Source organism: Lontra canadensis, unplaced genomic scaffold, assembly GCF_010015895.1.
Source record: "Lontra canadensis isolate GAN:19392208 unplaced genomic scaffold, GSC_riverotter_1.0 scaffold8, whole genome shotgun sequence".
In the NCBI taxonomy this organism is placed as follows: domain Eukaryota; kingdom Metazoa; phylum Chordata; class Mammalia; order Carnivora; family Mustelidae; genus Lontra; species Lontra canadensis.
Window position 1 is genome coordinate 13,052,144 of NW_022631002.1, and position 24,276 is coordinate 13,076,419.

Sequence of the window (24,276 nt, forward strand, 5' to 3'; positions counted from 1 at the left end):
CAGTTCATACCTGGACCATGGAAGACAACTACCATGTTGCTTTTTAAAAATCCCTATATTTATCCCAGCAAATTTGCCCTCAGACCTTAACTTCTTTGACCAAATTATCCAATGGTCAGATCCACTAAGTACCTGAAGCCTTCTAAACTACTTATTCTCATTTAACATGTTCTTGTAGCTCCTGACAAATAGTGGGTGTGCAGATACAGACCCTACCCCTTCAGGTCTATCATCTGGCATTAGTTGTTACTTACTCTTTGATGGATCTGAGGATTTATCAAAGCTCCAGTGTTCCTTCAGGGACAATCACCACCTAAATTCTATAATCTGACTCTCTCACGCTACTATAGCGTCAGTCGATGTAATTAATTATTAGATATGTCCTCTAACATCCAATCCTACCATTAAAATATTTATAGTCATACTTTAAACATTTCAGATGCCAACCAACAGGACTAATACCTCTCGTTTACTTCAGTATATTAATAACGACCTAACACCATCAATCTCAACAGGCCTTGATGCTAAATCTAGAATCTTTGTCTCTAAGCAAATAAAGGCCCTGTCTCTAACACTAACCTATAACAGACACCTCTTCAAGAATGGGCCTTAGTGCCAATATAGGGACAATATTACCAACTCTAGTTAGCTCAATGTATTCCCCAACACTCCAAGTCTCTGCAAACCTTGTTTACTCCATCCAATATGCCAGTCATCTTGGAAGAAAACTCTTCCAGTCCCTGGCTCATTCCTGTAACAGTTAATTTCTCTTGCATCTGGAACTCTATGCATCTTTATTATTCTCTCATCCCTGAGCCAATAACATGTTTACCTTTGTCTGCCTCATCAAAGCCCTGATTGCACACGTGAGATAGTAATCAGGATGGATGAAACATCATGGATGATGTTTCTTTGTGATGGGAGGCCAATCTTTCTAGAGAAATAAATAATGATACTTTCAGTCATGAGAGAGCTCTAGTTCCAACTTCAGGACTTAAAAATATTATCATAAAATAATTTTGAAATTTGTATCATAAAATTATCTCTGACTTTGGCTTTAGGGTACAGAATCCAAAAGCACAGCCATGTAGCTTAAATTAACTGGCCTAATTTGAAAATGAAATAGCCCTAGATATCCTGTTGGCAAGCAAAAAGGTATGTTTTTGATAACACTTTCTGCCACACTGCAGAGAAGATTAAGGAATCTATATACAGACTAAAAGAAATGAGACTTGAATTTTGAAGGTGGACTTAGGAGGGATAAGTTTTCCTATCTCAGCCCTGAGGAATCTTGGGTCATGGGTCTGCAGTGTCCTCCCACCTCTTGCCTAGCTGCCTTATCACCAAATGGCCCAATAAGATGTTATACAATGAAAGAAAAATAAGCTGTTCATAATTTTCACCTAAGCTAGTTACCAAAACTTCTAGCTGGACCAACCATGAGAAATAGCTATTGATTATTATCTCTATAGCTCAAGGAAACAATGAATTAATTACCCAATAATGGCCTTTCTTGTATACTTAAGGATAACAACAGACCAAATGGAAGACATTAACGGGGGAATAAAAACCTACCTAGCTTTAGAGCATGCATACATGGTTTTACCCACTGTGTTAGCCAGAGCTTGCCAATACCAAATACAGCATTTTGAATAAATCAGTGGCATCTTAGGCACAAACATACACTTCCTGTTTGCCATATTTTGTTGAAATGTACTATTAGGGGCTTAGGTGCTTTTTAAATTGTAGACTCAGATATTCTTGGGGCTCAAAAATTGGCTTATCATTGGTTAATTGACATTAACCTTTGAGCAGTGAACAGTAAGACAGCTTCTAGACAATGAATCAGAATGAGATTCCTTGGAATGACTGAGGTGCTTATTTAGGTTCTGCTTTCTGCCTCCAAGGCAATATGACAGTGGGCACACTTTCCAAATATTCCGTGTTAGAGTTCATATTTAAAAGGCCTGTGGAAGGATACGACACTGTCATGCATCAGTTACCCACACTTCTCTATGGACTCAGGTGAGCTGTTTGGAGGATAACTGCATAGATCTTTGGGTAAGTAATACACCTCTTATTGTGGATCAGTCACAATTACCCTTGGGAGAGTATGTCTGTCATAGTTGGCCATCAGACAATTTTCAAGTTGTAGGTCACTTTTACTTCCCTTCAAAAACTCTATGACTTAAAATGCATAATAAATTTGTAAAAATTTCTCCAGCCATTTTCACATTCTATGGTAATTAAGAGACATTGAACTCCATTTATACAGATTTTCTTACATGTTAGGAAATGTTAAGTGTTAAAGCAACTGATAAAGGAATTATGAATCAGCTTTTTGTAAAGAAAAGATACATTGTGAAGAAAAATTTTTCCCCAAGTAGATGGGCCTACTTGAGGCAAAAGAAATGAAAGTCAAAATGGAGGAAACAAAAGAAAAATGGAAAGGACTGTGGACTATGGATTCAGACTAGGGTTTCTCAGCCTTTTCTAAATTATTATCACCTCCTCAAAGAACCACTGTGATGAATTAATTTTCCATGAAATCAATTCATTAAACATAATTTAAGTTAGATTAATTTCTCCCTAATGAGAAAATTAACTACTAAGGAATAAGATTCTGTTGGATAGGACTGAACTTTGGAGGACCACAAACATTGATTAGATCTATGCTTTTTTAAAAAACAAACAAACAAACAAACAATTTTTGCCCCTTTGAGGCAACATTACCCCATTCACTGTGCATGATTTAGGCAGATCTCATTTGAAATACTCATTCTGCCCCTGCTGTGTGACCATGGGAAGTTATTTAACTGTTCGAATGTTCAGTTCTTCCAGCTCCAAAATGGAAATCCTAAATAGCATCTCCTCAAAGGACTGCCAAAAGGTTTAAATGTAGTACTATATATAATTCACTTAGCAGTGATTAGAATATAAGATGGAACCAATAAGTGGAAACTTTCACTACTAATGCTGTCATTTTTATTATTGGAAATGCTGAGACAGGAAGAAATGACTCAGGGAAGTAACTGAGCAAGAAGACAACACAAAAATATAGACGCCTTCCATTTGGAGTATAGAATACCTGAGCCAAACCACCACTGAATTCACTTGAAACTTGAAAGCATCTCTGTGTACAGGTTGCTGTGTAGCCAGACTGGCAAATCAGAATCTACACATAAATAGAGTATTCAGGGGACGCCTGGGTGGTGCAGTTAGTTGAGCATCTGACTCTTGCTTTTGGCTCAGGTCATGATCTCAGGGTCATGAGATCAAGCTGGGTATGGGGCTCCCTGATCAGTGTGGAGTCTGCTTGAGAACCTTTCCATCTCCCTCTACTCCTCCTATTTGTGCTCTCTCTCTTTCTCTCTCTCTAGAATAAAAAAAATATATATATATCTGATGGTAGATAGATAGATAGATAGATAGAGTGTTTAGAACATTTAGATAGGAGTGTGAAGTCTAAGGCTTTCCAGTTTTCCACTGCTGGAAGAGCCTGGGCAACCACAGCCTGAGAGCTCTTAGTGCCCGGGACATGGTTATAACTTCCACATATAAATGGAAATGACATCAAAATGCACTGCTGCAGAGAAAGGAGAGAACATTTCTAGACCCATTTAGCTGCTACCTATTAAAAAAAAAATGGTAGGAGAGGTTCTTTGTAAACCTTCCTCCTTCCATGTAGAAGGAAAACTAATTCCACTCAATTTTTAACTTCAAATGGAAAAACACTCACCAAAGGAAACATCACCAAAGTGCAGAGCAGGAACGTTAAAATGGAAGGTAGGTCCAATGACGCAGCCTCTGGAAGTAGGAATACAAATTGGGAGAGTGGATAGGGAGTCCAGTGAATTCAGAGTAGCAGTCATGAATTAGGGAGATGTTTAAGTCCAAAAACCGTCAAATGGCATTAAATCAAGTACAGAATCTAGCACTTAAAGAAACTTTGAGATGATGGTCTATCACAGTGGTTCTTAGAGTTCTTTTTCAAGACTCGAACCACTGGGTTTTAGCAAATGTTGCTGTGGTTAACTTATCACCAAATTCCTACCAATGAATGAGGCAGAGCAGACACAGCACCAAACCAAAGGCACAGAATATTAATGTGGATAAGATACCTATCATAGCTCTATCATGCTCTATCCCCTACCCCCTGCCCTAAGCAACCACAAATCTATTCTCATTTCTCTCTTTGGTTGTTAGTTTATCCTTCACATATCTGGGGGCTCTGCTGTTCGGTGCATATATGTTTATAATTGTTATATTCCCTTAATGGCTTAACTCTTTTGTTACTGTAAAATGTTCTTTGTCTCAAGTAAAAATTTTTATTTTAAAGTCTATTTTGTCTGATATTAGTACAGCTTTCTTTTGGTTACTGTTTGCCTAGTATATCTTTTCCCATCCCTTTTAGTTTCAACTTATTCACATTTTTGGATCTAAATATAGTTGAATTGTGTTTTGTGGGTTTTTAAAAAACCCACTCTGCTGATCTCTGCCTTTAATAGAAGTGTTAAATATATTTACATTTAATATAATTATTGATAAAGTAGCATTCATGTATTACACTTTACTCCTTGTTTTTTATGTCTTAATGCCATCTCATTCCTCTTTTTGTCCATTATTGCCTTTCTTTATGTTAAATGGATATTTAGTTTAGCCTTTCAATTCCCTTGTCATTTCACTATATTTTTTAGTCAATCTGGGAATTTTGAGAGAATGGGCAATCACATCCTGAATTTGGAAAATTTATTCACAGAGCCAAAGGTTAAGACAGTATAGGATTCATGCAACAGGAATGTCTAACAAACTCAAATTCACCAGGCACTGTACCTAATATACAACCTTGCATGTAGGAGGTACTCAAGAAAAGTTTAAGTGAAGGGGTGCCTGGGTGGCTCAGTTAGTTAAGTGACTTCCTTCAGCTCAGGTCTGATCCTGGAGTCCTGGGATCAAGCCCCACATCAGGCTCCCAGCTCAGTGGGCAGTCTGCTTCTCTCTCTGACCCTACACTGTCTCATGCTGTCTCTCATTCTCTCTCTTTCAAATAAGTAAAATCTTAAAAAAAAAAAAAAAAGTTTAAGTGAATATCCAAAATACACATGTATTCCTAATAGAGTTGCAATGTGTATGTATGTGGGTCAATAAATGCAGTATTAATTATTAGGCTGCACTTAATTAGAGAGCAGACACATGAAATTGGGATGGGTTTTCTTATGCAACTTGAAGGACAATTGGTCTGTCTTGGCAAGTATTTTCCCTTTTCCTACATGAAAAGTAAACTAATGGTCATTTTATACTATATTATTATATATATAATTCTTGCCCTCAAATAGGGTGATTATTTTTTTATCTTAAATATTTGTAAGAGCAGAGTTTTAAGGTTTTGTCTTCCCCATTTTGGATGGAGGCCCATCAATGATGCTGGATGTTGTGGAGGATACTCAAGAGGCTAAGTGATACCTCTTGAAGTCAGGAAGTTGGAAGACCTTATTCAGTTGGGACTTTGAAGAGCTGATCTCCTGGAGCTTACTGAGGACCCTGGAGGATCAGACAATCTCTGAAAGGGAGACAGAGGTTGCATTTGCACTTTTACTCTTCCTGCTTCTTCAGATAACCACCTCCATTGCTTGTCATGAAATGTGAATTGTTATTGAGGTGGGAGGTGACCAAGAGCTCACATAATGTGAAAAATACTCCTGCCCTCCTCATGTTCTTTTTATCACTGAAGGCTGTCCACCGTGGGCCAGGATGAACATGGGGCATCTTCTTGAAGAGTAAATGTTATTCAAATATTTAGAAAGCAACACTGATTTTTTTTCAATTATCACAAACACAGATGTATTATGGAAGAAAACATAAATGCCTTCTGAATGGTTCAGATAAGTCTTGAGACTAAAAAAAAAAAAAGTTTATGATTGTGCCAGGCTCTCTCAACCTGAGTAGCTTAAACAACAGAAATTTATTTCCTCATAGCTCTATGGGCTGGAAGTCCAAAATCAATGTGGCAGCAGGGTTAGCGTCTTCTGAGGGACTCCCTCCTCAGCTTGTAGATGGCCATCTTCTCTTTATGTCTTTTTAGGGTGTTTTCCTATCTGTGTGCCTGTTCTTAAAAGGACACCAGTCACATTGTATTAAGGCCCACCCACATGACCCCATGTTACCTTAATTCTTTAAAAGCCCTATCTCTAAGTACAGTCCCATTCTTAAGTACTGGGCATCAGAATTTCGATATAGGAATTTGGGAAGACACAATTCACTCCATAACAGGGACACTTAGGTGGAAGAATTGAAAGAAGTGGCAATAACCTTTAAGCTTCTCTTGAGATTCTGAATTTCCAGTAGATATTCTGAGACCAACAAATTTTCCTAGGATTCTTCAGACCACAATGTCTAAGTTATCCTCAGACCCTGAGGGAGACCTATGAGTAACCATAATAAGAGAGACTGCCATCGTAATTAACAACCTATTGCTATGAAAATCCAAATAGGATCTGCAATGTGTTCTGAAGACATGATCTTTCTAAGCACCGGGAACCAAAGTTGTAGATCTGCCCAATGGGTTGGTCATAGAGTACTTTTTTTTAAATGCCGAGGGCAAACTCTGCTATTAATGATTTTCTATTATCACAAATAGCTGGAGAAGCCATCAAAGGACTTCTAGCACAAAAGCTGCAAGTCTAGCCTTGGATGATTGATGCTCTAAGTAGACTTTTTTACAATATCTGGAGGCATTATAGGTATGAGCATTTAAAATTTTTCCTTAAAATAAAAATGGAAGATGAAAGTTTAGAGAAATGGGGATAATAGCTAAAGCCTGGTCCAGAAGATAATTTTATCTAGGTGTTATTATAATGATTTTTCCCCTGAATATCCTAAAACAGAGAATAACTGGAAACTAGCTTAATGTTTTAAGTCCTTATTTTATAAAGCTGTAGTTTGTACAAAAACTAGATCCTCAAAAGCATCTTTATCCACATGACAGTAGTAAGTTACACATGCTCAGTATGTAAATGCCAGTGGAAATTTAAAACATTCCATTATTTTGATGTGTTCCTACCAACAAAGACAATTATGGACATCCAAGACATGAACTGGTATTGAAGTTTAAGAAAGCAGTAGATAAAAGCTTCAGTTAGCTTCCACATTAGTTACAGATAATATCTTACCTAATGGTCAATTTCACAGGCTCAGGGGAACCATTGACATTGACCAGGAATACTTCTTCAAAGTGCCCCAAAATGGAAGAACTGAAAGAGATCTGGACGGCCTGAACTCCGTTTGGTTCGATGATGCCTTCCCTGGGGCTGAAAACAAAGCAGGTCCCCAAAGCTGAAGTTGGAGGGATCACGTTGAAGAGGGCGTCAATGCTGCCTTTGTTGGATAGTATTGCCTATATCAATAAAAAGCCAAGAAGGCAAAGATAGAGCATGGACATCTGATTTATTTTCATATTAACATGTAGCTGTACTGTTTAATACCAACACAGAGAGAGCTGCAGGAATTAAAGCCAGAAAAGAACTCCAGGGGAGAAATGAACAGTCTTCTGCCTTGAAGGTCTAAAGAAAAGAAACCCAATGCAAAAGTAATTTTGTGTTTTTAGTATCCTCTTTGTAACAAGTTGCCACATGTACCATAGTCGTGTTATAAATATTGACTGTAATTACATCTACTGAAAAGGATCCATAAAATGCCTTTTTCTGATTCTCTGTAGGGTAACTGAGGGAAGGTAGGTATTTCTCTTATATACATGAGAAGGTTGAGAATAAGTGGCACGCTGAAAAATAAGAAGTCAGAATAGAGGAGCAAGAACTATCTATGCCTGTGTTCTTAAGAGTAGCCTGGATAATGTGAACAAGACATCGCTGTGGATTCCAGAGGACAAAGATTCTCTTTGTTGTGCTATTAGATTTCATTCTATTGGGATACTGTCACTTCAAACTCTATTGCATGGATACAACTCTATTGTTTGGGGATGCTTGTGTAAGCAACTGTTTTACTATAGAAAAGTTTCATTTCTATATACCACAGGCCCGTATTTGCTTGCACACTAGGTGTGTGTATGTAAAAAGCTCATGCCTGGCATTCAGAGTTGTCCACACCTGGCTCAGTCCATCGCCCCTGCTCCTATCTTCCAAGGGACCTGTCTGATGAGCCTGTGCTTTAACCACAAAGCTCTGCTCCTGGGCTTCTAAGACAGTCTTTATCTCTTGCCAGTGCTCACACCTGAACAGGTGAACAGCACGTTTTTCTGTTTACATACTGCCTTCGACCTACACTCAAAGCACCAAGGAGAAAAAGCACAGGAGATCAGGAAGAAAGGTACAGAAAGGTATGCAGGGCAATGTCTGGAACCTAGAAGAAGCGAAGGGAGGAGAATTTCCAGAAGGGGTTGAATGTGGGCAGAGCTGAAGGGGAACAAACTCTGAGAGAATGTCACAGATTTTTGATTTTTAATTAAAAGCCATCCCTGCCCTTGAAGAAGAAAGGAACTCCAGTGGAGTGTAACTGCAGAACCCAGAGTCCAAATGTTCAGGGAATGAGTGGGTACGGAGGACATAGTGGTTGATTATTTGAGATTCCTGTTTGGAGAGGACTAAGGGAGTGAGAGTGGAAGTGGCAAAGTTGCGGCAAGTATGGCGGAGGAGACCCAGGATATTTATACTAAATGCGATAATGTATACTTAGTCCCTGGTCCACATGTTTGTTGGAGAAAGAGAAGGGGGCTAGCTAACCAAGGGAGTGGGGTCTGGGTCGATGTGGGGTGTCCACCAGCTCAGGTTGCCTGCTGAGAAGCAAAGAAGGAGGAATCAAGAGCATGTGTAGAACAGAGTCAGGGGCCTTCACAGAGGAAAACCACCACTTCTTCCCAGAGAAGGATGATGTGCCAAAAGAGATCTATAACTAATTGCTGCTTGATATTTTATTCATCTTTTTACATTCATTTTCCATCTCCCTCACTCAGTTTTAAGTTCCCTGGTCATAGAATTCATGCTTCACCCTTCATTCCTTTTAAGCAAACCATGTAGAAAGTGATTATGGCCAGGGACTCAGAAGCCAAATTGCCTGGGCTCAAATCCCAGCTCTACCATTGACTTCCTAGCTGCGTGACCTTGGGAAACCCGCTTTGCTTCTCTGTGCCAGTTTTTCCATCTGCAAAGTTTAAGTACCACCAACTTCTCAGATTGCTATGAAGATGAAACTAATTTATGTAATTCTTAGATGAGGATGCCTCCCAAAGAGTGCTCATCAACACCAGCGATGCTATCTCTATTCTCAGCACCACAGAGAACAGGTTTGAAATTTGCCTGTGCTTAAGAAGGGACTGCAACACGTTAGTGGGAACTTCAAGGCAACTCAAAGATATTAGTGGTAATTCAAAGGGAATTCCATTCAAAGGGAATTGTTTTTCCTTCTACGGAGATGCACAGATTGCATTTTTATTTTTTTGGTTTACCTGGATTTTGTCTAAGGCACCAGGTCTTCCAACTTCAAGAACATGCATGTCATTCCTCTCCCCCAGGGAAAGGAGCATCTTCATGTGTATGAAGAATCCAGCAAGTCATTTGGGATGAAATTCTGAGACCTTTTGATTACCTTACATTTGCAGTGCAACTCCTTGGGGAGGAGAAAATTTATAGTAGAGCTTCACCTTGTCTTCCTTCTAATTACACTGGGGAGGAGTGTACACTCTTGGAGCTGTGGTTTACTTCTTACATGTTTGCTAAGCTCAGCAATGACTAAGGGCAATAGGTAGTTATTCAAATTCGTCTCAAGTAGGTAACATAATAAATGGAAAGAGAGATGCAATGAGGCATCAGCACTAAATGCGCAGAGAGTGCAAAATATTCCTGTTGGAAGCACCTTACCATGTCCTTCTCTGCCCAGGCGCAGCCCTCCAAATTGTCCAATCTGACGCAGCAGCTCATCTAACACTTACTTAGCTGTCTGTGATTTACTTTACTGGTCAAATCTAGGAGGGTGAGAAGTGGTGGCCTCAAACGCCCTTCGGTTACATTTGTAAGAAATTATTATTATGCTCAGGGAAAACTTAACCATTTTGCATCAGAACTAAAGGTCCTTTTCTGATGTGGCATCCACAAGACACAGTCTGTGAGATGTAAGGGAAATTCACACTGGATAAATTACGGGCAGAATGTGAATTTCGTAAGAAGCGATGCACATGTTTTTCCTCCCAAAGTGACCCTTTTTTCAAAATGCAAAAGACAATGCAACAGAGCAGCTGTGCCATTTTTCAGGGCCTGATAGTCATGAGACCATGTTTTTCATTGAAGTCATGCTCCATGGGTCTTCCATCTTATTACGACATTCACATCTCTATTTACCTTCCACGCTGCCCCATTTAAGCCACAGCTACTTTAGTGGATGTGGGGATAAATGACACAGTAGGAAGCTCCCAGCAGCAGCCCTCTTGTTGTCTCCCCTGCCAAGGTTAGCCTGGGCTGAGAGCTGAGCTGGCTGCAGGCTGGATTTGCTTATGGTGAGACCCCCAGGACTGAAAGGGGATCAAAAAACCTTCTCTTCCCAGGATACAGGGCCTTAGTAACCCAGTGCTCACTCACATTTACTAGCTGAATGACTTTGCTGAGTTACCTAACAGACGTGGGAGGGTCAGGGTTGCCCTTCACTGAACCCACTTCCTCTCTCTCCTGCGCTCCCAACGAGACTGCATTTCCCAGATACTCATGCAGCGATGCACAGCAGATGGGACGCGAACAGACCGGCATGGGCCACCGATAGGGCCAACTGCTATGAAAGATCTTCCCGATACCTCTCTCTGTGCTCTTTCCCCTCCCATCCGTGTGACACATGTGAGTCTGCAATCTTGCAGGCCACATGGGGCAGGGGGAGGCTGTGGCAGAGCTACGGGCAGGAAGGAGCCTGGGGCCAGATGCTCCGCTGGCAGAGAGCTGTCAGCTGACAGGTAACCTTGCCTGAGACTTTACGTAAGCAGGGAAATAGGCTTGTCACGTCTCAGAGAGTATGGGTCTTTGTATTTATTACAGAATCTAGCATTACCTTAACTGGCAAAACTTCTCTAAGTGCCAGGGAACTGTCATTGCACCTACCCCCTAGGGTTTAGTGAGGGCCAAGCCAACTACTGAATGTAAAAGTACTGGTACTGCACTCAGCATACATGAAGGGTGATGTTGCTGATGGTATGAACCACTCTGCCTCTTCTTGTTCATTGTAGAGCAGGGACAATAAAACCTACCTTCACATTTTTGTAAGGACTGGAAGCTAAACACATGTAGACAGACGTGCACACATGAGGAAGCATGGAACCTGACACCTATTTGTCTCTCATTAAGTAACTGCTTTCATTACTACCTTTAGAGAAATACAAACATTTAAAGTTTAGGAATCAATGGTTACAATTTGATTAAAAAAAAAAAGTACCCAAGATACAAAGTTAGTGGTGAAGTGACAGTGAAGTAACTTTGATTCTGAAGAACCCGTGAGTACATCTTGTAAAAGGATCATTTTCTATCTAATTAGAAAGACAAAGCAGGGAAATTTCTAAAAGAAAGTTCCAGAAAGTACAATGACTGATTTTTAATCATGGATTGGAGACTAGTGCATTCAGAGAAAACACTGAAGTGTGAAAACAGCTATCCTCATTAGGACCTTCTGGAAAATGTGAACATTTCTCTCTCCTCTGGTCTGTAGGATTTATGTTGTCAGAGAACAACATAAAAGGATGGGAGAAGATTATGATTTTCCCCTTTGCAATCCACAAGATGATGGCTTCATTGCCTTGAGGAAATTTAGAGGGGAGATCTTAAACATGGCTAGGGAGACAAGGAAGAGCCAGATCATTCCAGAGTCCAAGAATGAGTAATGGCAAATGGGTGTGATGGTGCACATTTTCTATCAATGCACACATACACAAAATAAAGTAAACCTAAAAAGCTAAGTACTGTTTGAGTCTCAATGAACAATTCTAGTGCTTACCTCATAACAATGTACAGATCCAATGAAAACTTTTCCAATATCCAGCATTTCAAAGTTGAAGTGAATCTTTGGTCCCATTCCTTCCCCTCTGATTCGGAGGGGCAGACGGATCTCTCGGCCTATAAAAACAATTCAGACTTTATTACCCTGAAGGATGCTTCATTACCCCCAAATTATGCACAACATGTTGCCAATGTAAGCGATCAACAGTACTGCACTGGACCCAGGGAACTCCAATTTAACCAATGCCAAGGATTTAGCTTATCTTTCAGTAACAAGAACACCGGTAGTTTCCTATGTTTAGGGAGCAGCTTATATTCTAATTTAGGCTGATATTTTAGCAGGAAAAAAAAATTAAAAAAATTTAGCCCAGTCTTAATGGTAATCTTAAGTTTCTTATTTAAAAAAAAAAAAAGTAATTTCTCTAAATTAGAGAAGGGTAACCTCTGACTGATGCTTCTTAAAAAATGAGAGTCACCTTAGGACTCCAAAGGACATTTTTCTCACTGATTTCCCTAGATTTAGTAGGAAGACCAGAGTATTAAGGGATCTGGGTCTAGGAGTCTTACCTGACCCTTATTTTGCAGACTTTCTTTCAGTAGAGGTAATAGGATCCACTAAACAATATCTGTGATTGCACATCCACAGTGGACCCAGGGCAGACAGAAAGCACAAACTTTATTGATTGGTTTTGTTTCCTTTTTAAAAATGGGCATTTATTCATTTGATAATACATGGTCTTTATAAAAACATTATAAAGAAAGTAGAAAATTCTCACATAGTTCCACTACCCAAAGATCACTATTAGTATTTTGGTGCCTATCCTTCCATACCTAATCACATTTAAACACTAAAACACTACGTGAAATTATATTTAAATAGTAAATACTATATTAAGCTTAATATAAATGAGAGCATAGGCTTATATTATTTTTTAACCTGCTTTTTTTTTTTCACTTGAAAACATACCTGCAACATTTTTACATACCATCACCTGAAGATGAAGTAAGTATTTTTAACCAGTCCCTCTTGTTGGATATTTAAATGGCTTCCAACTTTTCTTTTTTTTTTTTTTCAAGATTTTATTTATGTATTTGAGAGAGAGCGAGCCAACAGGGGGGAGGGACAGAGGGAGAAAATCTTCCAACTTTTCATTCAACAAATTACAATGTAATTAATATCCTTGAATGTATTTATGAACAATTTTCCTACACTTTCTTTAAGCACTTTGAGGATATTCTATTGTTTCTTGTCTTCCACTGTCTCTGTGGAAGACAGAGTTGTGAAGTCAGCTTAGTGTCTTACTGCTCATTTGAGGTAATATGTCTTTTCCTCTGACTGCATTAAGATTTTCTTTTTGATTTTGGTTTTCAGCAGTTTTACTATGATGTTCTCAGGTGTGGTTTGCATGTATCCTTCCAGGGCTTTGTAGCGCTTCTTTAATCTGTAGATGAATGCCACTCATCAGTTTTTGGAAAATGTTCAGTTGTTATATCTTCAAATATTGCCTAAGCTCCATTTTGCCACTTCTTTTCATCCAGATAGATAAACTTTTGCTACATCCTATTTGGCTCTGATGCTCTTTTCTATATTTTGTCTCTGTATGCTTCAGTATGGGTATTTTCTTTAGAATTATTTAATTTCCAGTTTATAAAATTTATCTCCGGCTGTACCTAATGGTTATTCAATTCTATTAAGTTCTTAATTTATCATTATAACTTTTCAGTTCCAGACTTCCCATTAGATTTTTTAGAGTTTCCAGGCCTCTGCTCAATGATTTTTAAAAAAGAACATTGAAAATCTTTTTGACATAAAAAAAATCTGCCGAATAGTTCTACTTTCTGGCTCTCTATGGCATTTCTATTGTTTATCTTGGTGTTCTATCAGACTGTGTTGTCTCCCGATATGCGTGGTTATTTTTGACTGAGTGCTGGTCAGCGTATATAATGATGGAGTGGTCGTTTGAAGTCCTGAAAAGATATTATCTTCCTCTAGCTTCTGGCTGGTCACTACAGAGCATTAGAATTTCCTAATCTTACCACTCTCAGCTAAGATTCCGGCAGAGAATTAAGCCCTGTACCAAGTCATTTGAGTAACTAGCTTCTTAAATTTTTCCAAGAAGGGTGTATAGCTTGTATTATCTAGCCTACATATAAAAGAGATATTAATTCCTCGTACCCAACTGATGCCTTAGAACATTATAGATCATCTCCTGGAATCCCAGTGAAGAAGAACTGTTGTAATCAAATTGATAACTGAAGAAGAAACTGAAGCTGAGCTTTAGGCATTGTGAGGATTGGTATATTTCCAGTCCTCACCTCCCTGGGTCCCATCCTGAAGTTTAGGAGATTACTAGAGCCCTTTCTCTTTGGGCATCCCATGAAATCCTACGTTTCTTCCCTAACTCTACTGAACTTCATCTTCTCTGTGGTATCTACCAAAAAGGTGGTATCGCTGAGGATAAAGTGACCCCACAGTCTGATTGTCTTGGTTTCCTTCTTCTCTTGGATCTTAGCCCTGAAATTCTCACTGTTCTGGTAGTTCTCTTTTGCCTTCAAAAAAGGCTTTGAAAATATTTTGCCTTGCTCTTCTAGTTGTTTTTAGAGGGAGATGGGGGAGGGGAGAGAGAATCCAAATTGCCTAACCCACCATGAATGGAAATAGAATTGACAGAACAAAGAGATGTACATTTAACATTTTGATAGCTATGGCCATACTGCCCTCCAGAATGGGTGTAGGAATTTGTACACAAACACCAACAGTATTTAAAGATTTCTATCTCTCCATACCTTCCCTGACAGTGGGGATAGTGCCATTTTTGAAAGTCTTTGATAATTTGATAGGTTATCCTTAAATGTATACCATTTAAAGTTCTTTAAGCAAAAATAATATATTTGCTCTGTGTGTAACATTTTGAACACTAAAAAGACTCTGATGGTCGGTTGGATGTAATGTTTAGTATGACAGCAAATGTGCTTTCAACAACCAAATTGAATTTCTAACTTACATTATCATCAATATAATGCCTTGTGTCACTTCATGTTCTAGTCTTTTGTTGCTACTTTAACTAATGCTCTCTCTCTATGCCTGTCTTTTTAGTCAGGAGTTAACTGTCTCTGTGTCCCCTCTAGTGCATGGCAACACAGTGATCATTAGGCAACTATTACTTTGATTATAAGAAACAAGAGCAATCTTAGCAATACTAGGGACAGCTGATTCGTTCAAAGAGTTCCCCCAATCCATCTGATCCCTGGAAAACAGGTCCTTCTCTGAAGATCAGGTGTTTGTGTTGACAATCCCCTAAAATATAAGTAAAATTTTCAGAGAACCTCATCAAATTCCTCCATTATTTTAGAGTTCTAATCTACTGGCAATGATTTGTAATCCTTGGTCAAGAGAAAAGTATTTTGACAGGGATCCAACTTTCAGAATGGCAAAGAAAGAGAATTGCAAATATGTTGTGGAATAAACAGCCAGCCTATTTATAACTGTCAGGCTTAAAGCTTTCCCCATCTGTTACCCTGACTGCTTTCCTTAATAATAATAACAAAAAAAAGGAGTTGTGTTATAATAAAGCAGCGAGCCAATGTTTCTTTGGGAATTATTAATTACTTCAAAGGAGATTGTCTTATTTGTCGCTAGCCAGAACAGAACGGGAGTACGAGTGATAACCAGTCTTGCTTTTCCAAGAGTTAGTCTAAATTTTAAGGTTGTATTACAAATGCTACTTTTCTGCAAGATTTATGAAGCAGGGATTTGTCTTGTCTTAGCAAAAGACAGTAAGAGGGACAAACCTGAAGGAACTAGTAAGCTCTAATGACAAAGTCTTTGTTAGAAGAGCCAAATATTACAATGTTTTCTAAAATAGGGAAGTTTCCCTTCTCTGGTTACAGCGTCTTGGTTTCACACAAGCAGCAGAGAGATGTACTGCAGAACCCCCTTCAACAGCCCTGAAGTCCCTGAATGCAAGAGATCACACTGCATTAAATTCCAGGAAATGTAACTAGGAGTTCTCAGAAATTTGCCAGCTATCTTAGATGTCCAATATTATACTTGAGCTCCATTCCTGTGCAGTAAGACAAGAAAGAAGAAGGGGGAGAGTATAACTAGGGAGAACAAGCCGCCATTATTCACATATTTGGGGACTGTCTACCTGGAAAATCCTAAAGAATCTATAAACAATTTTTAAAAATTAATAAGATAGAGTTACAGTGATGGTAACCAAGTCAATATGCAAAAGTCAACCACATTGCTACATATAGCAACAATCAAAATTAATTTTCAAGACACGATTTATAATAGCAACAAAAATATAAAGTACCTCAAATAAATCTAACAATACGTACTTAAAATCTTCAAGGGGAAAATCATAAAACTTTATTGAAATATATTAACAAAGATCTAAATAATGGAGAGCTAGGATATGTTCTTGAAAAGGAAGACTCAATGTCATAAAATTGTCAATTTTCCTCCAACGGATCTATATCTGTAATTTCAATGCTCTGTTAAAACAAAATGCTGGCAGGCAGAATTTGGTGGAATTTAACAGGATGATCATAAAATTTAAATGTAAAATCAAAGGGACAATAATAAGCAAGACATTCTTTAAAAGGAAAAAATGAGAATGACTTGCCCCTTGATATATTAAGATCTATTATACAGCTATTGTCATTAAGATAAGGTGGTATTGGGGCAAAAAGTGCAAAATGACTAAGGAAACAGCACAGAACTCAATAAATGTACACATCTATGTGAATTTACTTTATGACAGAGCAGGCGCTGAACGTCAACACAGGAAGACAGACTAGATTATATAGAGTCAAAACAATTGGGCATCCACATGGCAGCTTTGGTAGACTGAATAATGGCCTCCAAAGATGGTCAGTGTCCTAATTCCAGTAAATATTACCTTATATGGCAAAAGAGTGAATATTACCTTATATGACAAAATATGTGATTAAGTTAAGAATTCTGAAATGGGGAGATTATCCAAGATTACCTTCACTACTGCAGCTTAAAAACTGTCTTGAAGGGGCGCCTGGGTGGCTCAGTGGGTTAAGCCTCTGTCTTCGGCTCAGGTCATGATCTCAGGATCATGGGATCGAGCCCCACATCGGGCTCTCTGCTCGGCAGGGAGCCTGCTTCCCCTCTCTCTCTGCCTGCCTCTCTGCCTACTTGCAATCTCTCTCTGTGTCAAATAAATAAATAAAATCTTAAAAAAAAAAAACAACTGTCTTGAAATCAGGTAGTAGCAGCCTTCCTGTTTTGTTCTTGTCCAAAATTGTTTTTGCTATTCTAGACTCTTTGCATTTCTATATGAATTTGAGAATCAGCCTCTCGATATCTACACACACACACACACACACACACACACCAGCTAGAATTTCTGTTTGGATTGCACTGAATCTACAGATAAACATGAGGAAGAAATAACATCTTAATGATATTGAATTTACTCACTTTTTAACAAGGTATAGTTCTCCATTTATTCAGGTCTTTAATTTCTCTCAGCAATGTTTTGTGATTTTCTATATATAGATCTTACACATCTCTTGTCAAATTTAAGTATTTAGGATTTTTTAATGCTATTGTAAGTGATATTGCTTTTTTAAATGTCAATTTCCCATTATTCAATGTACAGAAACACAATTGATTTTCTCTACATAGATCTTGTATCCTGTAACCTTGTCACACACTTTTTGGTCTTCATTTCAGACAGATATTCTCTAACACAATTTCCACAGATTTTGATTCAATAAAGCATAGATGAAACCCAAGGATCTCCATCGTTAATGATCAGCCAGAGTAAGTCTATGCAGGTTCTCTGGGGATGTTTCCTCAGGAAACATGAACATTGTTAACCATGTTAACTTCTGAAACATGGCAGAGTAAGCAGATTCAGTCCAATCCTCTATTTCAAATTTTAAAAAAAGCTTTATTAGAAATATGACAAATGTGTATTTTTAATACTTATCTGAGCTCAAAAGGAAGAAAGGAAAATACCAGGTAACAGAAATGAGAAAAAAATTTGGAGATTTGTAAAGTTCATAAAGGTCTAATGGTCTAGTGGCTTCAGTTTTAACACCCTCACAAAAACAGGACATTTGGCCTTGCTCCTCTGCAGGAATAAGGACCTGAACTTAGATCCTTGCATAAATACAGGACCTTGGAAAGGATACCTTTTTCTGGAAAGGAAACAAGAAGAAAAATTCTATCTATTGGTCTAGGGAAGCAGTTATGAATATTGTCATCTATGTAGATCTCTCAATAGTGGACAGAGGTTCCTATGAGAAATTAAAGTCTCAAGTACAGATATGGAATCCAAATTTACCCTAGATGATAGGTAAAAGAGTCAGAAGCTGAGAAAATAATAGATGGAGGATCCTGAAAAATGCTGTGAAAGAATACTTCCATGAACCAATAGCCATGCTGTCTTTGTCTGTTTGGGCTTCTCTAACAAAAATATCAGAGACTGGGTGGCTTAAACAACAAATATTTATTTTTCACAGTTCTGGAAGCTGGAAATTCCAAGATCAAGGTGGCAGCAGATTCAGTGTCTGGTGAGAGCCATCTTTTCACACTGTCCTCACATGGAGGAAGGAGTGAGGGAGTACTCAGGGGTCTCCTTTATAAGGACACTAATCCCAATCATGAGGGTTCTGCCCTCACCACCTAATCACCCTCCAAAGGTCCCACCTCCAAAAAAACATCACACAGAGGATGAAGTTTCAACATACGAATTTTGAGAGAACACAAATATTCAGTCCACAACATGTGCTAAAGATGGGCTTACAATGCAAACATTTCAAGCCATCTGATGAAACAATCCAGTAAGAGGAAACTATTTACTATAAACATGCAAATCAGTACCCCAAGAGTTGGAGATAATAGAAAACTCAAAGAAACTGTAACACTGCATTCTTAAAATCGTTCAAGAGGCAAACAAAGAAAAAGAAACCATCATGAAGGAGAAAAAATAAAAGTATTAAAATGATATAGAACTTCTAAAACTGAAAAACCAAGTTGATGGAATTAAAAACTGAACAGATGAATACCAAAGAGTAGAAAATGCTCAAGAATTAGTCAACTGAGAGGAAGCTCTTAGAAAAATACTCAGGATATATCAAAGAGAAACAAAGAAATAAAAAATGTAACGAAGATGTTAGAAGACATAGTGATTCCATGGGAAAGACATAATATCTGAAAGAGTTTCCAGAAGAAGAAACCTGAGATTATGAGAGAAAAAAATATTGAAGAGATAATTGCTGAGAAATTCCAGGAGTGATGAAAGATGCTTAGACTGAGGAAGCAGACCAAGAACCCAAGTAGGATAAACAAAGGCAAATGAAACTGTAGGATGAAGTAATTCTGGGTATCAGTCTGACACAGGAGACTGGTCACTTAAAGAAACAACAATCAGACTGCAGCAGATTTCCCGCATCAACAATCTAGTCTGTTGCCCATGCTACAACCAAGCAGCCTCATGGAGAGGCCGTGGACAGGGGATCCAGGGAAGCAGAACCTGGTGAGGTCCCTGCCAACATCCACAATTAACTGCTAGACATGTAGGTGGGTGAGCTGTAAAATGATACCAGCCTTCACCTCTGGCCTGTCCAGCTGTCCCCAGGTAGAGCAAGGAGGAGCCGTCCTTGCAGAATCCCGACCAAACTACAGATCTGTGAGCAAAAGAAATGGCTGCTGGTTGTGTTAAGCCACTAAATTTAGGGTGGTTTGTTACTCAGCAAAAGATGAACAAAGTAGCTTAAATAAATTAGGGTTTTTATTTTGCTCACATACCAAGGACATTGGGAAATGAGGCTTGGTGGGGGGAGGGTTTAGGGGATTAGGGCATGCTGCTGTTGCTGCTGCTGCTGATGATGGATAAGGATTAAAAGAATGAATATTGATTCAATAGCTTCTTTCTTTTCATGTTCCAGAACCATCCAATTGTACTTATTATAGATTTTAAATAAGTTTTAACATATGGTGGGGCCAGTCCTCCCACACTATTCTTGTTTTTCTGATTTTTCTAAGCAATTCTAGTTCATTTATTTCCTCCATAAGAACTTTGGAATCAAACTAATTTTAAAAAAGAAAAAAAAGGTTGATGTTACCATTGGGATCACCTTATATATATATATATAAGAAGAAATGATCTATTTATGATGTTGACTTTCCTGACCAAAAAAGCATCAACAGACCTTTCCATTTGTTCAAGTTTTCCTAAATCTGGGTATGCATACACAGATACTTAGATATTATTCCTTGTGTTCTTTATTTTTGAAATATTTGATAACTGAACATATAACTTAAATAGTGTAGTTGATCAAGAAGATAATTTCTTATTCATAGGACCAAGAAACCTTATATTATTATGAGGTGGCAGTCTGATGAGTTTTGAGAAATGCTCTACAAATATGTAGAGCATTACTTAATTATCACTCTGAAAACTCAAAAATGTTTTCAACATTTCTCTCTCCTAGGTGTCCATTCTTCAGTTCAGTTAGGATAAAGATCAAAAGCTCTAAATTGTGCTAACAATTCAGATTCTACTTCTGATGGACAGGACAAAAATGGACACTCCAGTTTCATTTTAATTGGGTCCTGAAAGGAAGCAGGTACATCTGGCATCCTTTCTACCATGCTGCTTTTTCACATTTGACTCTGAAGCACCCACTAACGATGTTATCTAGCAATATATTTCACAGTTTAAATCAGTAAGTGTTGCTTCCTTTGAAATTCCCATATGGTGATCCAAACCAAATATGTGCGGTTTCCCATTGAGTTTTTTTTTTTTAAAGGTAATCTTCATGATTAGATTAGGAATTTCCACATTACATTGGAAAGTCAAGACAGATAGGAAGTAGTTTCAAGCCACAGCTTGTGGACTATCAGCAAGTCTTTATATCTAACATAGTTTAACTACTTCTAAGAAAATTTGAAAATTTCAATGAAGAAAAAATTTCAGTTTCAGGTGAGCCGGAAAAATTATAGTGATGTTATATTACCTGGGTTCAGATATAAGCAGGTCCCTCCCTTGCTTAGAGCCTTTCCATGTTTCCCGACTACAGTCAGGAGCAATTCCAAGGTTCTTAGTCCAGCAGTCAAGGGCAGCCCTCCCTGAGCTACTTACTCCTCAAGCCTCCAGCCCCATCTCCTGCCCCCACCTCTCCCAGCCCAGTCTTTGTCTCTCCTGCAGCCACATGCTAAGAATTTGCAATTCTTTGCCATTTCATGCTCTTGCCATGTACTTGCACAAAGGGTTCCCAGCCCCACATTCTTTTTCTACTGGACTAATGAACATTTCAAAGGGTCACTTTCACTGGGGAGCCTTCCCTGAAAACTCCAGACCAAGCTGTGTGCCCCGTACACTCTCCTATTACACACTCATTCCCTGGACAGCACTGCAATGTAAGTGTTGGTTTACTTGTCAGTTTCCTCCCTCATTGCTATGCTTACTGAGGACAAGGAATCTGGTTTTGTACATCTTTGTACTCACGATCCCTAGATACAAAAGCTTGCAAAAGAAAAAAAAAAGTTGCAGCTGGAGATGTGGGTTACATTTCATGTGTGTCAAGAGGCTACCTTCATGACCAATGACAAGGGCCTTCCCTGCTACTTCCTGTCTCTGAATGTATATTTCCGGGATAGAATACTACACAACATTGAAAGTGAAATACAACCAGGGCTACAAGCAACAACATGGATGAGATGTGCAGACGGATTCCAACTGTGTATGTTTCCAAACAGGCAGTACAAAATTGCATTATTTATGTGCACATACTTTGGGGTAAAAACTATAAATGGAAGCAATGAAATAATGACCATAAAAGACAGAATGGTGATTATCCCAGGGGGAGGTTAGGGTGAGGGGAGTGTCACTGGGAAGGACACACAGGGGGCTTCTTGGAACTGGAAATATTCTCTTCTGGATCTTGGTAGCAGCTAAATAATATTTGTCTTGTAATGACAATACATATGTATGTGTATTAGTTCCCTCTTGCTGCTGAGACAGATCACCAGGAACAAAGGATTCCTATATGATCATGAAAGAGAACGGCTCTTTTTCTTTAGTGTTAATGGAATAATCTGCAAGAATTATGCTTAATGCATAAGTTTATTATCTTAAAAAATATAGGGCGAGCCTGGTGATGGGTATTAAGGAGGGCACAGGTTGCATGGAGCTCTGGGTGTTACACACAAGCAATGAATCATGGAACGCTGCATCAAAAACTAATGATGTACTATGTGGTAACTAATGTAACACAATAAAAAATAGAGAGAGGTCAGAAATCTAAGGTGGGTCTCCCTGGACTAAAATCCAAGTGTGGTCAGAGCTGCGTTTCCTTCAGGAGGCTCCAGGGGAAAATCCATTTTCTTGCCTTTTCCAGCTTTTCTCCAGCCCTTGGCCCTTTATCTTTAAAGCCAGAAATGGCTGGTTGACCCTTTCTCGTATCACATCATTGTGACACTGAGACTGATAATACTGCCTCCCTCTTTGACATTTAAGGACCCTTGTGATTATCTACTGAGCCACTCACTTAATACAGATTAATTTTCCTATGTTAAGGTCAGCTCATTAGTAACCTAAATTCTATTTTCTGCCCTAATTTCCCTTTGTCAGGTAATGTAACACAAACACAGCAACATATTCATTGGTTCTGGGGATTAGGCACAGGAATCTTGGGGAAGCTGTTACTCTACCCACCACAGTATATTTTATGCACATTTGTGGATCTATGTCCTATTTCTTAGTGACAAATGGTTAAAAATTAAACTACAGTATATAAATACAAAGGATTCCTATATGATCATGAAAGAGAATGACTCTTTAGTGTTAATGGAATAATCTGCAAGAAAAAAAGCAGTGTCAGAATCACTGTGTAAAGTATGCTATCATTTATGTAATAAAGGCACGAGGGGGAAGCATAGCTGTACGTATTTGCTTCTATATGCTCAAAGTACGTTAAAAAAAACAAAAGCAAAGCAAAACAAAACAAGGGAAAGGGCTTTTTCTATCTGCCTAAGAAGCATTTCTTAGTGACCTAAAACCAGGAGGTTTTACCAGCTCTTTGAAGATAATACTAAGGAATCATCACCAGCCCTTGAAAAGACACAGAATTACATGGAATTTACAAGGAAGATAATATGGAATTACAATGTAAACAAAGCCCTTCTCTGGCAATGTCTTTTAATAAACCACTCACAAAATAAAGAAGAATGTCATGCAGATGGAAAATTATACTCTTCAGTTTATCCAGGATGTGAATTCTGTGGCAGAATTCAGAATTGCAAACACAACAATAGATGAATACAACTAGTTATGTAATGTTTGGGAACCTCCTGGAGAGCAGCCAACCCCCTGGAACATGGCCAAGCACGACATCCCGGGGGAGTCAGAGCTGGGAGGGAGGTCCCACCACCTGTGGCATGGGGGACACTGGAGCATTTCCAGCCTCTGTCTTAACACTGCAGTACCAACATTTCCTCCAGACCCGTTGAGAAGTCTGGGACAAAGGATGCTGGCTTGAAGTGTGGAAACAGATTTATGTCAATCCTGAAACTCCTAGTCCATCCTGCATTCATTCTGGGGCTATCTTGAGAATCTTGCATTCATGGACAAGGGAAAGACCAGATCAAATTAGGATTCATTCATTCGTTCATTCATTTTTTTCATGTAATTGCTCATCCATTTAATCAATGTTTACTGAGGGGCTTTATCTTCCCAGTGCTAACAGCATTAGACACAGAGTATAGTTTCAATATATATATTTTTTAAACCAGCAAAATCATACCATTCTGCTTAGACATAAACACATAGGCAGTGAACTTATACATGAAAACAAACAAAAATAACTATCATAAAAAGCAAAGTGGTGGTTACTTGCAGGGAAGATGAGAGAAACATTGTCAGGAAGGGACACAATACTTCGGGGAGGAGGAGGGCAGCACAGTCTTGACTTAGGCAGCCAGCCCATCCTTCTGCATTGTTCTTATACTGCTTGGCTCCTTGATACACAGAGAAAAGTGACTATGTAGATGCGGACTAAAAACATGCTAGGTAGAGCAGAACAGTGGGATTTTTGCACTTGAAGCTACCAGCGATCATGTACTCTTGCTGCTCTCTCACCACTTAATATTTTATCATTAAAATAGCCACCACAGCTATAAATCCTGGGAGACCTGCATGTTACACAGGAGGGGTAAGAAGCACTAACCACTCTGAAAATTGAACCCATTTTCTCATTCTTATACACAAAGGACAATCATGGACCAGAAAGCACTGGAAGGATCCCTATG

The 24,276-nt window shown here is 38.7% G+C and overlaps 1 protein-coding gene across 1 annotated transcript in view; it reads right to left on the reverse strand.

Annotated features, from left to right (window-relative positions):
• The window catches only part of HYDIN (HYDIN axonemal central pair apparatus protein), a 335,705-nt gene that overhangs the window by 199,532 nt on the left and 111,897 nt on the right, over nucleotides 1–24,276 (reverse strand). Inside the window, exons 11-13 of the mRNA XM_032853995.1 lie at nucleotides 11,977–12,095; nucleotides 7,170–7,393; nucleotides 3,740–3,807 (exon numbers count right to left, since the gene is read on the reverse strand). Of these exons, the coding sequence (XP_032709886.1) occupies nucleotides 3,740–3,807; nucleotides 7,170–7,393; nucleotides 11,977–12,095 (411 nt within the window). The remainder of the gene's footprint in view (nucleotides 1–3,739; nucleotides 3,808–7,169; nucleotides 7,394–11,976; nucleotides 12,096–24,276) is intronic.